The sequence below is a fragment of the Somniosus microcephalus genome, unplaced genomic scaffold (assembly GCF_052327205.1).
Source record: "Somniosus microcephalus isolate GS21.2 unplaced genomic scaffold, FLI_Smic_1.0 unresolved_chr3, whole genome shotgun sequence".
In the NCBI taxonomy this organism is placed as follows: Eukaryota; Metazoa; Chordata; class Chondrichthyes; order Squaliformes; family Somniosidae; genus Somniosus; species Somniosus microcephalus.
In genome coordinates, this window is record NW_028225181.1 from 14,742,299 (window position 1) to 14,759,163 (window position 16,865).

At 48.0% G+C, this 16,865-nt stretch overlaps 1 protein-coding gene across 1 annotated transcript in view; it reads left to right on the forward strand.

The window, feature by feature from the left end:
* The first annotated feature begins 8,029 nt into the window (after nt 1–8,029).
* Nucleotides 8,030–16,865, forward strand: part of LOC147091217 (uncharacterized) — an 80,206-nt gene continuing 71,370 nt past the window's right edge. The window contains exon 1 of the mRNA XM_085976681.1: nt 8,030–8,364. Within this exon, the coding sequence (XP_085832807.1) occupies nt 8,175–8,364 (190 nt within the window). The 5' untranslated portion in view covers nt 8,030–8,174. The remainder of the gene's footprint in view (nt 8,365–16,865) is intronic.

A 16,865-nucleotide genomic window follows, 5' to 3' on the forward strand; every position in this document is an offset into this window, starting at 1 on the left:
GGTTGAGCGCCCCAAGCTGGGCGCGGGGAGCCTCGAGTAGTGGCCCGCTTCCGTTTGGGGTGCAGAAACTGAATATCGGGATGGCGCAAGTGGCTCCGCTCGCAGAGGTAATTCCGGTGCCCAGGCGAGCTTGGTGCCCAACTGAATTTCTAGGCCAATGGGTAGGTACTCAAATTGGCAGGACGTGACTTGTGGTGTTTGCAGGGGTCTGTTTTGGGGCCTCAACTATTCACAATATTATTAGTGACTTACATTGTGTTATAGAAAGTGATATATCCAAATTTGCCAACGACACAAAGATAGGCAGCATTGTAGGCAGTGCAGATGAAAGCATAAAATTACAAAGGGATATTGATAGATTAATTGAATGTGCAAAACTGTGGCAAATGGATTTCAATGTAAGCAAATGTGAGTTCATCCACTTTGGACCGCAAAAGGATAGAACAGGTTACTTTCTAAATGTGAAAAGCTAAAAAGAGTGGATTTCCAAAGAGACTTGGGGGTCCAGGTACATAGATCATTAAAATGTCATGAACAGGTACAGAAAATAATCAAAATGGCGACTGGAATGCTGGCCTTTATATCTAGAGGACTAGAATACAAGCGTGTAGAAGTTATGCTTCAGCTATACAAAGCCCTGGTTAGACCACACCTGGAGGACTGTGAGCAGTTCTGGGCAGCACACCTTAGGAAGGATATACTGGCCTTGGAGTGAGTGCAGCGTAGGTTTTCCAGAATGATACCCGGACTTCAAGGGTTAAGTTACAAGGAGCTATTACACAAAATAGGGTTGTATTCCCCAGAATTGAGAAGGTTCAGGGGTGATCTGATCGAAGTTTTCAGGATATTAAGGGGAACAGATAGAGTCGATAGCGAGAAACTATTTCCGCTGATTGGGGATTCTCGGACTGGGGGCACAGTCTAAAAATTAGAGGCAGTCCTTTCAGGAGTGAAATTAGGAAACACTTCTACACACAAAGGGTGGTAGAAGTTTGGAACTCTCGTCCACAAACAGCAATTGATGCTAGATCAAATGATAATTTTTAATCAGATACTTGTTCCTTTTTGTTAAACAACGGTATTAATGGATATGGGCCAAAGGCAGGTATATGGAGTTAGGTCGCAGATCAGTCAATGATCGCATTGAATGGGAGAACAGACTCGAGGGGCTGAATGGCCGACTCCTCTACCTATATTCCTATGAGTGTGGGATCCGTTGACATGTTAGCCCTCCCCAAATGCAATACATCACAGTTCTCCGGATTGAATTCCATTTGCCACAATCTGCCTGCATGTAGCATGAGTTATACACAGAATAAAGCTCACTTTACACTGCCCAATCAAACAGTCCAGGGCAGGTAAAGCACAGGTTAGATATAGGGTAATGCTCCCTCCAAACTGTCCCATCAAACACTCCCAGGGCAGGCACAGCACGGGTTAGATAAAGAGAAAAGCTCCCTTTACACTGCCCAATCAAACAGTCCAAGGGCAGGTACAGCACGGGTTAGATAGAGATACAGAGTAAAGCTCCCTCTACACTGTCCCATCAAACACTCCCAGGGCAGGTACAGCACGGGTTAGATACAGAGCAAAGCTCCCTCTACACTGTCCCAATCAAACACTCCCAGTGCAGGTACAGCACGGGTTAGATACAGAGTAAAGCTCCCTCTACACTGTCCCATCAAACACTTCCAGGGCAGGTACAACACGAGTTAGGTACAGAGTAAAGCTCCCTCTACACTGTCCCATCAAACACTCCCAGGGCAGGTACAGCACGGGTTAGATACAGAGTAGAGGTCCCTCTACACTGTCCCATCAAACACTCTCGGGGCAGGTACAGCACGGGTTAGATACAGAGTAAAGGTCCCTCTACACTGTCCCATCAAACACTCCCAGGGCAGGTACAGCACGGGTTAGATACAGAGCAAAGCTCCCTCTACACTGTCCCCTCAAACACTCCCAGGGCAAGTACAGCACGGGTTAGATACAGAGTAAAGCTCCCTCAACACTTTCCCATCAAACACTCCCAGGGCAGGTACAGCACGGGTTATATACAGAGTAAAGCTCCCTCTACACTGTCCCATCAAACACTCCCAGGGCAGGCACAGCACGGGTTAGATACAGAGTAAAGCTCCCTCTACACTGCCCAATTATACACTCCCAGGGCAGGTACAGCACGGGGTAGATACAGAGTAAACCTACCTCTACAGTGTCCCATCAAACAGTCCAGGGAAGGTGTAGCACAGGTTAGATACAGAGCAAAGCTCCCTCTACACTGTCCCATCAAACACTCCCAGGGCAGGCACAGCACGGGTTAGATAAAGAGAAAAGGTCCCTTTACACTGCCCAATCAAACAGTCCAAGGGAAGGTACAGCACGGGTTAGATAGAGATACAGAGTAAAGCTTCCACTACACTGTCCACTCAGGGACAGATACAACCCGGGTGACATGCAAAGCTCCCTCTAATACAGCATGTGCAGCGTCCACCTCCCTTGACACTACCCAATGAAGCACAACAAGCTCAGGTACAGCATGGGGTGAATACAGAATAAAGATCCCTCTACATGCAAGTGTCAAACACTCCCGGCTGAGGTACAGGCAAGGTATATCTGTGACTAAGCTCCGCTCAACTTGTCGCATCAAAGGCCGAGCCTGAAGCCAGATGTTGAACAGCTCCCAGTATCTGGTTAGACTCTCACCTCGGCTAAATCCTGCACTGATGGAATTCTGAATAAAGCTCCTCACCTTTCCAACCATTGCTGAAGCTTTCTGTTTTATCCCGTCTCCGACACTGGGGGTCTTGGTCCCACCAGATCTGCTCTGTGAACCCAGCGACATTTCTCCAGTCCCAGTGAGTGTGGCGATGATTCGACTTCGATCTCTCCTCCTACTGAGATATTGCTCACTCCCAGAGACTGTCAATAGAAAAATGATTCATATTATTCCCAGAATACAGGGGGAGCATTTTTGTGACAATAATTACATTTAATTTGATTATTTTTGCAATTAATGAATGTGCTTGAATGACTTACTTTAATATTAAATTGTTCTATTCTCTCCTTTGCCCTGTTTATTGGGACTAAACCCTCTCCCAGTGTCAGCTGTCACTCCAGCTCCTCCCACACTGACATCCCACTGATGGGCCATACCTAGGGGCGGGGCCCTGTCTCCAGGTGACATCACACAGGAGCCAGGAGCCAATCACACAGCAGCCAGGAACGATGTCACAAAGCGGCCGGAGCCCCTCCCACTCGGTCACATTGATCAGGCTCTGCTCCTGGTGTGCAGTCTCACTGGGCACGAACACAGGGTGTACAATCAGTCCCGTTTCCGGGAGTGAACCGGGATCCTGCCCTACATCCCTGCCGAGTTTTATTTCCATCGGTGGAAAGTGAGTGGCTGATTCACAATCACACAGTTTGTACTGTAGCACCTACTATAAGTCACCTGCCCTGGGAGTGTTTGATGGGACAGTGTAGTGGGAGCTTTATTCTTTATCTAACCAGTGCTGTACCTGCCCTGAGAGTGTTTGATTCGACAGTCGTTAATGGAGCTTTATTCTGTATCTCACCCGTGTTGTGCCTGTCCCGGACTCGTTTGATGGGACAGTGTAGAGGGAGCTTTACTCTGTGTCAACGTTATGTTGGCCTTCATTGCAAGAGGATTTGAATACAGGAGCAAGGATGTCTTACTACAGTTATACAGGGCCTTGATGAGACCACACTTGGTGTATACCATGTGCAGTTTTGGTCTCCTTACCTAAGAAAGGTTATACTTGCCATAGAGGGAGTGCAGCGAAGGTTTACCAGACTGATTCTTGGGATGGCAGGACTGTCGTATAGAGAGATTGGGTCGACTAGCCCTGTATTCACTAGAGTTTAGAAGATGGAGAGGGGATCTCATTGGAACGTATAAAATTCTGACAGGGCTAGACAGACTGGATGCAGGGAGGTTGTTTCCCCTGGCTGGGGGGGTCGAGATCGTGGGGTCACAAACTCAGGATATGGGGTCTGACATTTAGGACTGAGATGAGGAGAAATATCTGCACTCACATTGTGGTGAATCTGTGGAATTCTCTACCACAGAGGCTGTGGATGGCAATCACTGAATATATTTAAGAAGGATGGATTTCTAGATACAAAAGGCATCAAGGGGTATGAGGAGAAAGCGGGAATTTGAAAGTGAGATAGAAGCTCAGCCACGATCATGTTGAATGGCGGAGCAGGCTCGAAGGGCTGAATGGCCGACTCCTGCTCCTACTTTTCTTTCTTTCAAACATGGTCTGAACCGGCCCTGGGAGTGTTTCATGGGACTCTGTAGATGGGGCTTTACGCTTTATCTATCCTGTGCTGTACCTGCCCTGGGAGGGTTTGATGGGACAGTGTTGAGGGAGCTTTACTCTTTATCAAACATGGTCTGAACCTTCGCTGGGAATGTTTGATGGGGCAGTGTAGAGGGAGCTTTAATCTGTATCTAACCCATGCTGTACCTGCCCTGGGAGTGTTTGCTGGGACAGTGTAGAGGGTGCTTTACTCTGTATCTAACCCATGCTGTACCTGCCCAGGGAGTGTTTGCTGGGACAGTGTAGAGGGAGCTTTACTTTGTATCTAACCCATGTGTAAGCACCCTCGGAGCGTTTGATTGGCAATATCGAGTGCGCTTTACTCTGTATCTAACACGTGCTGTACCTGCCCTGGGAGTGTTTGATGGGGCTGTCTAGATGGGGCTTTATGCTTTATCTAACCCATGCTGTACCTGCCCTGGGAGTGTATGATGGGACAGCTTAGAGTGGGCTTTACTCTGTATCTAACTCGTGCTGCACCTGCCCTGGGAGTGCTTGATGGGACAGTGTAGATTGAGCTTTACTCTATATCTGACCCGTGCTGTACCTGCCCTGGGAGGGTTTGATGGGACAGTGTAGAGGGAGCTTTACTCTGTATCTAACCTGTGCTGCACCTGCCCTGGGAGTGCTTGATGGGACAGTGTAGAGTGAGCTTTACTCTGTATCTAACTCGTGCTGTACCTGCCCTGGAAGTGTTTGATGGGACAGTGTAGAGGGAGCTTTACTCTGTATCTAACCCGTGCTGTACCTGCCCTGGGAGTGTTTGATGGGACAGTGTAGAGTGAGCTATACTCTGTATCTAACCCGTGCTGTACCTGCCCTGTGAGGGTTTGATGGGACAGTGCTGAGGGAGCTTTACTGTGTCTAACTCGTGTTGTACCTGTCGTGGGAGAGTTTGATGGGGCAGTGTTGGGGCAGATTTACTCTGTATCTAACCTGTTCGGCCCTATTGGTTGTGCCGGTGTTTATCCCCCACACAACCCTCCTCTCACCCCTCTTCATTTAATTCTATTAGCATAATCTTATACTCATTTCTCCCTCGTGTGTTTATCTAGTTTATTTTAAATGCATGTATACTTTCCGCCTCAACTACTCCCTGTAGTAGTGAGTTCCACATTCTCACCTCTCTTTGGGTAGAATTTCTGCTGAATTCTCTATTGGATTTATTCGTGACTATCTTATAATAATGCTCTCCAGTTTTGGACTCCCACAAGTGGAAACATTTTCTCCACGACCACCCTTTATAACCTTCTCATAATCTTAAAGACATCTATCCAGGCATCCATCAGCTTTCTCTTTCTTCAAGAGAAAAGAGGCCCAGCCTGTTCAGCCTTTCCTGATAAGTAAATCCCCTCAGTTCTAGGATCATCCTTACAAATCTCCTTCTCCAATGCCTCTATATTAAGAACATAAGAAATAAGAGCAGGAGTCAGCGATACGGCCCCTCATAACAATATGGAGACCAGAGCTTTCCACAGCACTCCAAGTATGATGTAACCCAGGCGCAGTACCAGTTTAACATAACTTTCCTGCTTTGTAATTCTATCCCTCTGGAAATGAACCCCAGCGTTTGTTTATTTTTTTATGGCCCTATTAACCTCCATTGCTACTTTTAAATATTTGCGTGTCTGTACCCAGAGATCCCATTGCTCCTCTACCCCATTTATACTCTTATTTTCCAAGCAGTATTTGGCCTCCTTATTCTTCCTACCAAAAGTCGCCACCTCACACTAAACTATATTGATAGTCATTCGCCAATTACACTTCCATTCTGCAAGTCTGCAAGTCTATTAATGTCTTCTTGCATTTTGTCAGTCTTCATCAATAGTAACTATGCCTCCCAATTTGATATCATTGACAAATGTTGAAATTGTACTTCAAATTCCCGAGTCTAAATTGTGAACAGCATAGTGGAACACCACTTTCCACCTTTTGCCAGTCTGAGCAGCTGCTCTCTGTTTTGTGGCATTCAATGGCGATGTGTTTCCCCACAATCCTCTGCGTGGCAGGAAGTGCCCAATCAATGACTACAGGAGCCCAGTGCGCAGGACCGGGAGTGTTCCGAGCATGCGCAGTGCAAGTGGTGCAGACGGAGCAATGGCGGACAGCAGGAATATCGTGGGAGAGAAACAGAGCCAAAGTTTCAGGTCGAGACCTCCGTCAGAGCATTTCCTGGTGTCGTAATGGCCGAACAAACGACTCAATAGGAGGGTGGAGAATGTAGAGGCCGGGGAGGCATTGGCGCCGCAGGATCTGGGAAGCTTCACAAGCACCCGGCGTAGGCCTCAGGCCCTGAATAAGACCCGCGGGACCTCGTGTTTGCGCCGCGGCGCCAGGCACGGGTGAACGGGGCGACTGTCCGCCATGTTGCTGAAGGCCTACTCCCCGGCGACAGCCCTGGGTTACCCCAGCAAGCGGCCGCCATCTTGGTGATGGAATGCAGGTCTTGTCCCCGCGCCGCCATCATGGACAGGGCGGTGTCGGGGCGCTAGCGCGGCCCTTCCCCAGAGCAGCTGCAGCAAAGGCACTTGCTTATATTCGTTTATGGGATGTGAGGGTCGCTGGCAGGGCCGACATTTATTGCCCATCCCTAACTGCGCTTGAGAAGGTGGTGGTGAGCTGCCTTCTTGAACGGCTGCAGTCCGTGTGGTGATGGTACTCCCACATTGCTGTTGGGTAAGGATTTCCAGGATTTTGACTCCGCGACGATGAAAGAACGGAGATATACTTCCAAGTCAGGATGGTGTGTGACTTGGAGAGGAACTTGGAGATGGTGGTGTTCCCATGCGCCTACTGCCCTTGTCCTTCTAGGTGGATGAGGTCGCGGGTTTGGGAGGTGCTGCCAAAGAAGCCTTGGCGAGTTGCTGCAGTGCATCTTGTCGATGGTACACACTGCAGCCCCGGTACGCTGGTGGTGGAGGTACTGAATGTTTAAGGTGATGGATGGGGTATCAATCAAGCGGGCTGCTTTGCCCTGGATTGTGTCGAGCTTCTTGAGTGTTGTTGGAGCTGTACTCATCAAGGCAAGTGGAGAATATTCCATCACACTCCTCGCTCACAGGGACTGTAGAACTGGAGCCGAGCAGAGCAGAGGGAGGGGGTGAGGGGCAATGGCATGGTGCAGTGGGTAAGTATTTCAGCACAGGGAAAGGGAGAGTGTGTGGGACAGGAATTTACAGCTTTTGGGGGAAACACGGGAGGAAAGATTGTTCCATAGAAACTAGAATTGTCTGTTCTGAATTTCTGGCCTGTACTTACAGTGATGACTTTTGTAATCTCCCATTACAGGGTATTAGAAGGGAAGGATTTGCAGACAAAAAACATAAACCAAACATCACGCCAAGATCTGACTGAGTCACTCGATTCATCAGGACCTGAATACCATCGGCCTTTGAATGCGGAAGGAGAAATCTTTCTCAGTTCTTGTGTGTGGTGAAGGATTTTAAACATTATTGTGACTGGAAAAGCACCGAGACCCATTCACACTTGAGCAAGAGTGTTCCAGTGCACTGACTGTGGAGAGAGCTTTAACCAGTTACACAGCCTTCAAAAACATCACACCATTCACAGCGGGGAGAAACCATGCACGTGTTCTGTGTGTGGACGAGTCTTCAACTGATCGTCCAACCTGGAGAGACAGAAGGACCATGGAGAAACCATGGGAATGTGGAGACTGAGAAGGGATTCAATTGTCCGTCTGAGATGCAAATTCATTGATGCAGTCACACTGGGGAGAGACTAGTCACACTGGGGAGAGACTGTTCACCCGCTCCGTATGTGGGAAGAGATTCAGTCGGTCATCCATCCTGCTGAAACACCAGCGAGTTCACAATGACAAGAGACGTTCAGTTGCTTTCACTGTGGGAAGAGATTCAGTCATCATACCTCATTGAACACCAGCATGTTCACACTGGAGAGAATCCGTTCACCTGCTCCGTCTGTGCGAAGGGATTCACAAGGTCCTCCAGTCTGCTGAAACACCAGCGAATTCACTCTGAAAGCAGACCTTTTAAAAGTTCCTGTAAGTATTGGTATGTATAGATTTTTAAATAGAATACACTGGTTGACATATAGAATTATATCAACATTAAGCTAGAATAGCTAGGGATTAAGTTAGGTTAAAACACACACCAGATAGAGACACATCTGCTGCCAAGCAGGGGTGAGAGTGAAGATTGAATTTAATACCAGCAGGGTGTCTGGACGACTGCTGGTGAGTGTGGCCAGAGAATCAGTCACTTTTGTAAAGGACATTGGAAGTTGTGAGGGTTTGGAGGTTACAGAAGCAGGTAATGAACACTCCTGTGTGGGAGTGTAAAGAACAAACTAATAGAGATTAATGGGCAAGCACAGGGAATGATAACAGCTCACCTCCCCACTAAACCAGCAGCTCACCGCCCCACTGAATCATAGTGTTACTGTGAGGGCTGTGGGGTATATCAATGTTAGTGAGCGGTGTGGGGTATATCAATGTTACAGTGAGGGTTGTGGGGTATATCAGTTTTACAGTGAGGGGTGTGGTGCATATCAGTGTTAGTGAGGGGTGTGGGGTATATCAACGTTGCAGTGAGGGGTCTGGGGTATATCAGTGTTACAGTGAGGGTTGTGGTTATATTGTGGCGGAGCCACTAAGGGACTCAGATCAACTGTATATAATTCCCTTTAACAATATGTTAGCTGCAGCCTGAGTCTGTATCTTTGTATATAATGTTTGCATGTACAGAGTGCGGTCCCTTTAAGAGCGCAGGCAAATGCAATGACGTCACGCCGTTCATCAGGTGATCCCCCACCGGTGGGTAAAAAGTGATGACGTCATGACGCCAGCCACGGGACCGCCCAAGCAGTCCTCGTGGAGCCTCCGGACTGACTAGACCTGTATTCGTAGTTCTCTTACATTTTGTTTGTTAAACTCAGTTAGTTTTACATTAAACATCGTTTCTTTGATCGCCTGAGTCGACCTCAGTCTCTTGATAGGAACTAGACATTCCTACAATATCAGTGTTACAGTGAGTGGTGTGGGGTATATCAGTGCTACAGTGAGGGGTGTGGGGTATATCAGTGTTCCAGTGAGGGTGTGGGGTATATCAGTGTTACAGTGAGGGGTGTGCGGTATATGAGTGTTACAGTGAGGGGTGTGGGGTATATCAGTGTGTTTCAGTGAGGGGTGTGGGGTATATCAGTGTGTTTCAGTGAGGGGTGTGCGGTATATCAGTGTTTCAGTGAGGGGTGTGGGGTATATCAGAGTATTACAGTGAGGAGTGTGGGGTATATCGGTGTTACAGTGAGGGGTGTGGGGTATATCAGTGTTACAGTGAGGGGTGTGTGGTATATCAGTGTGCTACAGTGAGGGGTGTGGGGTATATCGGTGTTTCAGTGAGGTGTGTGCGGTATATCAGTGTTACAGTGAGGGGTGTGGGGTATATCAGTTTTACAATGAGGGGTGTGGGGTATATCAGTGTTACAGTGAAGGGTGTGGGGTATATCTGTGTGTTACAGTGAGGGGTGTGGGGTATATCAGTGTGTTTCAGTGAGGGGTGTGGGGTATATCAGAGTGTTACAGTGAGGGGTGTGGGGTATATCAGAGTTTTACAGTGAGGGGTGTGGGGTATATCGGTGTTACAGTGAGGGTTGTGGGGTATATCAGTGTTACAGTGAGGGGTGTGGGGCATATCAGTGTTACAGTGAGGGGTGTGGGGTATATCGGTATTACAGTGAGGGGTGTGGGGTATATCAGTGTGTTTGAGTGAGGGGTGTGGGGTATATCAGTGTTACAGTGAGGTGTGTGGGGTATATCTAAAGGGAATTGGATAAGTTCCTGAAGGAAATAAAATTGCAGGGTTCTGCGGAAAGGGCGGGGGAGTGGGACTCGCTGAAGTGCTCTTGCAGAGAGCCGGCACGGGCTCAACGGGCTGTAATGCCTCCTTCTGTGCTGTAAATATTCTATGACTCTGTTAAGTCCGTGAATGATTTAGACACGGACTAGCAGGAGTGAAAACAACAGATCTTTACTGGTGAAAGGCAATAACGAAACTGAACAGAGGCTCTCTAGCGCCTTTTATACAGGGGTGGTCACTGTCGGTACTGCAGTCTGAGACCAGTTATTCTCTTAAAGGTACATACACAACAATTCCTCCCCTTTTAGATAAACAGTACATAACATTCATTTAACAACTAAATGATAACGAATTACAATCACAATTACAGTTAATAGATACAGTGGTTAAGTTTAAGCAACTATAAGTTCAGTCTTTGCGGAGGCTTCCTGATTCTGTCTGGATAACGCCTCTTTGGGGTAACAGCTTCTTCTGGCAATGTTGAGTCGGAATCAATGTTGTTGTTTGGTTCATCTGCTTCCAATATTACCGGTTCTGCGGTAGCTGCAATTGGAACGTCGATTTCATTACCAGGTGTATCAGATCGTGGTGTGGAGTTGACGTTTTACAGTGACTCTAGAATCTGGTCAGCCTGGCGTCTTACAATGCTCTCTCCAACGTCCACGGCATACATGAGAGGTCCTTGTCGTATACAAATCGTTCCTGGCTGCCATTTCTCAGTGCGGTAGTCCCGGGCCAAAACTGGTTGACCTATCTTAAAACTCCTGGTCGGCCTTTCATTCATATTCTGAAACTGCCTGTTCTCCACATCTCTACGGACGTTTGGCTTAACCAAATCCAAGCGGCATCGTAGTCTTCGATTGAAGAACATGATGGCTGGAGTTTGGTTGGTAACGGCATGTGTCGTATTCCGGTAGGCAAACAAGAAATTGTCCACCTTGTGTTGTAGGGGTATATCTTCATTACACATTGCCTTCATAGCCTTCTTGAATGTTTGGACAAACCTCTCGGCCAATCCATTAGTGGTTGGATAATATGGGCCGATGTGTAATGCTTAACACCATTGTTCTTTAAGAACCTCTGGAACTCTTCAGACACAAACTGTGGTCCATTGTCAGAGCAAATCTGTTCAGCCAGCCCATTCCTGGCGAATATGGTTCGTAAAACTGTGATAGTTTTTTCCGTGGTGGTTGAGGACATTTTTATTACCTCTGGCCACTTTGAATGTGCATCCACCGCAATTAAAAACATCGAGTCCATGAAGAGACCAGCAAAATCAATGTGCACCCTTTTCCATGGAGATGAGGGCCACTCCCATGGATGCAGAGGAGCTTGTGGTGGGGCGTTTTGGACCTTCTGGCATCCTGCACAGCTCTTGGTCATCTCTTCGATTTCTCTATCGATTCCCGGCCACCACACAAACGCTCTGGCTAAGCTCTTCATTTTTACCCCACCCAGATGACCCTCATGAAGCTCATTGAGCACTCTATCCATCAACTTAGGTGGAATTACTACTCTGGATCCACACATCAAGGTTCCTCTGCACACTGACAGCTGTTCTCTTCTCGGCGAGAATGCTGGCAGCAGTGGTTCGCCATGTGCTGGCCATCCCTTCACCGTTAAATCATAGACCCGTGATAGTGTCGGGTCATTCCGTGTTTCCTTTTCTATGTTTGCATTCGTCACAGGGAGACATTCGACTATGGTCGAGTGGAATAACTCCATTGGATTAACTGCAAGGTCTTCTTCTTCCACCGTCGGCAACGGTAGACGTGACAATCCTTCAGCATTTCCATGCTGTTTAGTTCCTTTGTACTCGATGTCATATTTGTGTGCCCCTAGGAAAAGGGTCCATGTCTGCAGCCGTACGCCCTTCTGAGGGTTGAAAATGGAGACAAGAGGTTGATGATCGGTTAGTAGAGTAAATTTTTGACCGTGCAGATAGTGATTGAACTTCTTCACCCCCCACACTAGGCTGAGGGCCGCTCTGTCAATCTGGGTGTAGTTACGCTCGGCAGAAGTTAACGAGCGTGACGCAAAAGCTATCGGCCTCTCCAAACCATCAAGGAATTTATGTGACAGTACCGCCCCAATGCCATCGGGAGACGCATCACACGCCAGCCTGATTGGCAGTGCTGGGTTGTAGTGAGCCAATACTTCCTTCGAAGTGATTAAGTCCTTGCTCTTCTGAAAAGCACGTTTACAATCATCGCTCCCTTTCCATGCTACCCCCGTTCGTAGCAGGGCGTTCAGTGGGTGCATAATTGTCGAAAAATTCGGCAAAAACTTATGATAGTAATTCACCAATCCGAGGAATGACCTCAGTTGCGACACATTTTCAGGCGCTGGGGCCTTAACAACCGCTTCAATTTTGTCAGGAGACTTATGTAACCCCTCTTCATCAATCACGTGACCACAATACGATATCTGTTTCTTAAAAAATTCGCACGTGGGGTGGTTGGCTCGCAGCCAATGTTCCCGTAGTCCAGTGAGCACCTGTTCTAGGTTGTTAAGGTGTTCACTGTCATCTTCACCTGTTACAAGGATGTCGTCCAAGTAACACTGAGTCCCTGGAATCCCTTGCAGGACTTGTTCCATCGCTCTTTGCCATATCGCCGGAGCCGATGCTACTCTGAATACCAATCGATGATACTGGTAAAGACCTTTGTGAGTGTTTATCGTGAGATACTTCCTAGAGGACTCTTCAACCTCCATCTGCAAATATGCTTGTGCTAGGTCAATTTTTGTAAAACGCTTCCCTCCAGACAGTGAGACGAAGATGTCTTTTATCCTTGGAAGAGGATATTGTACTGTGTGAAGGACAGGGTTCACCGTCACCTTGAAATCCCCACAGATGCGAATCTTCCTTGGCTCTCCGGACTCATTGCTTAACGTTTTCTTCATTACAGGAACGATGGGTGTCGCCCACTCGCTCCAGTCGACCTTAGACAACACGCCCACCTTCTCCAGATTCTCCAGCTCTGCCTCGACGGCTGGACGAATTGCATATGGTACCGGTCTCGCTTTGAAAAACTTGGGAACTGCATTCTCTTCTATTTTTAACGAGGCGTTTACACCTTTAAGAGTGCCCAGTTATTGTTGAAATACCTCTTTGGCGTTCGCTAAGATTGTTGACAATCATCCAGGAGTGACGTCTTCATCTTTTTTACCAACCACCGTCATTGCATGAATGGAATGCCAATCTAAGTTTATCTTCCTGATCCATTCCCGTCCCAATAACGGTTGTCCACCATTTGGCAGTATGCAGAGATACAATTTCCGTATTTTCTTGCCACTGTATTCGACAGGCACCCTTACTTTTCCTCTGGGGTATACTTTATGCCACGTATACATCGTCAAGACGATGGATGTCTCTCTCAAGGGTATGTGTGAAAATAGCCGCTCGTAGTCTCGTCGATTCATGACGGTTAGCGATGATCCTGTATCCAATTCCATTTCAACTTGGGACCCTGCTATCGTGAGGGTGACCCAAATGGTTCAGTGATCCTCTTTTGCGATTACATTGTGAAGTTTGAGACAGCTTAATCTCCTGTTCTCGGATTCACTATCGCTCATCTGGTCTTCGGAACTACTGTCCGTCATGTTTTGTACTTTCTTGTACGGTTCCTTAGTAGCCTTTTTGTTGTCGCTGGTCTTCTTCCCAGACCTACAAACTCGTGCAATGTGTCCAATCTTCCCGCATTGTCTGCATATTTTGTCTTTGGACCAGCAGCCCTTCTGGTCATGGTTAGTTCTGCCGTAGCGATAACATTTTGCAAATCGCCGTGTCATTTCGTGGGTGCCGTATTCCTGTGGTTTTTGTTGAATTTCTGCAGCTCCCCTGGCTGCTGCTTCATATGATACTGCCACGCTGAAAGCCTTATCTAGCGTCAGCTCTTTTTCTGAGAGTAACTTCTTCTGTGTTCCTTCACTCAGGAGTCCACAGACAAATTTGTCCCGTAGGGTAACTGCCAGTCCTGCTCCGAACTGGCAGTGCTTTGATAGGTTGCCTAGTTCCGTAAGATACTCAGCATTGCTCTCATCTTTGTGCTGAGTTCTCCTGTGCAAATTTAAATCTTTCTGCTATCAACAGCGGTGCAGGGTTTAAGTGCTCCTGTTGAACAGCAGCAATTTCGTTAAAACTCTTCGCCTTCGGTTTGGCTGGAGTAATCAGATCCCGCAATAGGCTGTACGTTCTAGCGCCCATTAAGTTTAGCAATATTGATGCCTTTTTCCCCTCCGCTATTTCATTTGCCTCGAAATATACCTCGACTCTTTCCGCATACATGGTCCAGTCCTCTAATGTATTATCAAAAGCAGTGATACAGCCAGTCTTCGGCATCTTGCAAATCTAAAATGGCATCTCCCGTGCTTTGCCTTCTTCCCCGATTTAACTAAATGGCGCCTCCCGCGCTTTGTCTTCTTCCCCGCTGTTGTTAGCGCTGCTTTCCACAGTTTCTTGTGCGTATTCTTTTTCTTTTATTATTTTCCCGTCGTGGAGCAGACCCTCTGGGACACTTCCCTCCCTCTTCTTGGTCCGAACGCTGCCCGGCATCGAAGCACCAGCCGCGCCCTGTATGCTCCACCCTCTCTCTCTCTCTTTGCTTCCCGACTTGCTGCCCGGCCCCGTTGAAAGGCCACCCGATCGAGCTTCAGCCCGCCGCAGCCCAGGAAGGATCAGAGCACTACCTGCCACCAGCCCGATTAGCTGGGAAACCACGGACCGAGGAACCCAGCCTGGCTCTGGAAAGTCGCTCCTGCAAAGCCTTGAACCCGATGATTGACGGTCGACGCCCGTTTCTCGAGTTTCAATGGCCTCTTTTTTTTTTCTTCTGGCTCCGTCCTTCAATAACGTCGTCGGAGCTGCTGCCGAGTTGCAGGTAAGTACGTTTCTTACTCGTCGCCAGTGTTAAGTCCGTGAATGATTTAGACACGGACTAGCAGGAGTGAAAACAACAGATCTTTACTGGTGAAAGGCAATAACGAAACTAAACAGAGGCTCTCTAGCGCCTTTTATACAGGGGTGGGTACAGCAGTCTGAGACCAGTTATTCTCTTAAAGGTACATACACAACAGACTCTATCTAGCCCGAGATGTACAACAATAACTTGTATTTAAATAGCGCCTTTAATGTAGTAAAACGTCCGAAGGCGCTTCATAGGAGTTTTTTTTTTAAGACAAACAATTTCGACACCGAGCCACATAAGGATAAATTAGGACAGGTGACTCAATGCTTGGTCAATTTGGGAGGTTTTAATTAGCGTCTTCAAGGAGGAAGATGTAGTGAGGTGGAAAGGTTTAGGCAGGGAATTCCGGAGCTTAGATCCTCGGCAAAAGAAGGCACGGCCACTAAATGTTGAGCGATTATTATCAGGGATGTTCAAGAGGGCAGAATTAGAGGAGCGCAGATATCTCGGAGGGTGTGGGGTGGTTGTGGGGCTGAAGGAGGTTAGTGGTAAGAAAGGGTGAGGCCATGGAGGGATTTGAAAACAAGCATGAGCATTTTGAAATCGAGGTGCTGCTTAACCGGGAGCCAGTGTAACAGCGAGCACAGGGGAGGTGGGAGAACGGGACTTGGTACGAGTTAGGACACGGGCAGCCAAGTTTTGGATGACCTCAAGTTCACATAGGGTGGAATGTGAGAGGCCAGCCTGGAGTGCATTGGAATAGTCAAGACTCGAAGTAACAAAGGCATGGATGAGGGTTTCAGCAGCGGATGAGATGAGGCAGGGGCGGAGACGGGCGATGTTACGGAGGTGGACGCAGGCGGCATATGTTATGCAACGGATATGTGGTCGGAAACTCAAGTCAGGGTCAAATATGACACCAATGTTGCAAACAATCTGGTTCAGCCTCAGACAGATGTTAGGGAGAGAGGGATGGAGTCAGTGGCTATGGAACGGAGTTGGTGGCGGGGTCCAAAAACAATAGCTTCAGTCTTCCCAATTTATAATTGGAGAAACTTTTTGCTCATCCAGAACTGGATGTCTGTCAAGCAGTCTGACAATTTAGAGACCATGGAGGGGGCGAGAGAAGAGGTAGTGAGGTAGAGCTGGGTGTCGTCAGCGTACATGTGGAAACTGACGCTGTGTTTTCTGATGATGTCGCCAAGGGGCAACATGTAGATGAGAAATAGGAGGGGGCCAAGGATAGATCCTTGGGGGGCACCAGAGGTAACGATGTGGGAGCGGGAAGAGAGGCTAACTGATATCCTGATCCTTTCCGCACAGCATGATCCCAGCCCCAGACATATCCCTCACTGCGGAGAGTGATAGAGCGAGAGAGGCAGAGACAGTGAGGGAGCAGATACGTAGTGAGTGAAAGAAACACTGGGGTAGATATTGACTTATAATAGGTGCTATTGTACAAACTGGGTGATTGTGTATCAGCCACCCATTTTACACTGATTGAAATAAAACTCGGGAGAGATTTAGGGCAGGATCCTAATTCATTCCCGGAGACGGGGCTGATTGTACACCCTGTGTTCATGCCCAGTGAGACTGCACACCAGGAGCAGAGCCTGGTCAATGTGACCCTGTGGCACCTAGAATGGGAGTGTCTCCGGCCGCTTTGTGACATCGTTCCTGGCTGCTGTGTGATTGGCTCCTTGCTCCTGTGTGATGTCACCTAGAGACAGGACCCCGCCCCTGGTTACAGCCCATCAGTGGGATGTCAGTGTGGGAGGAAC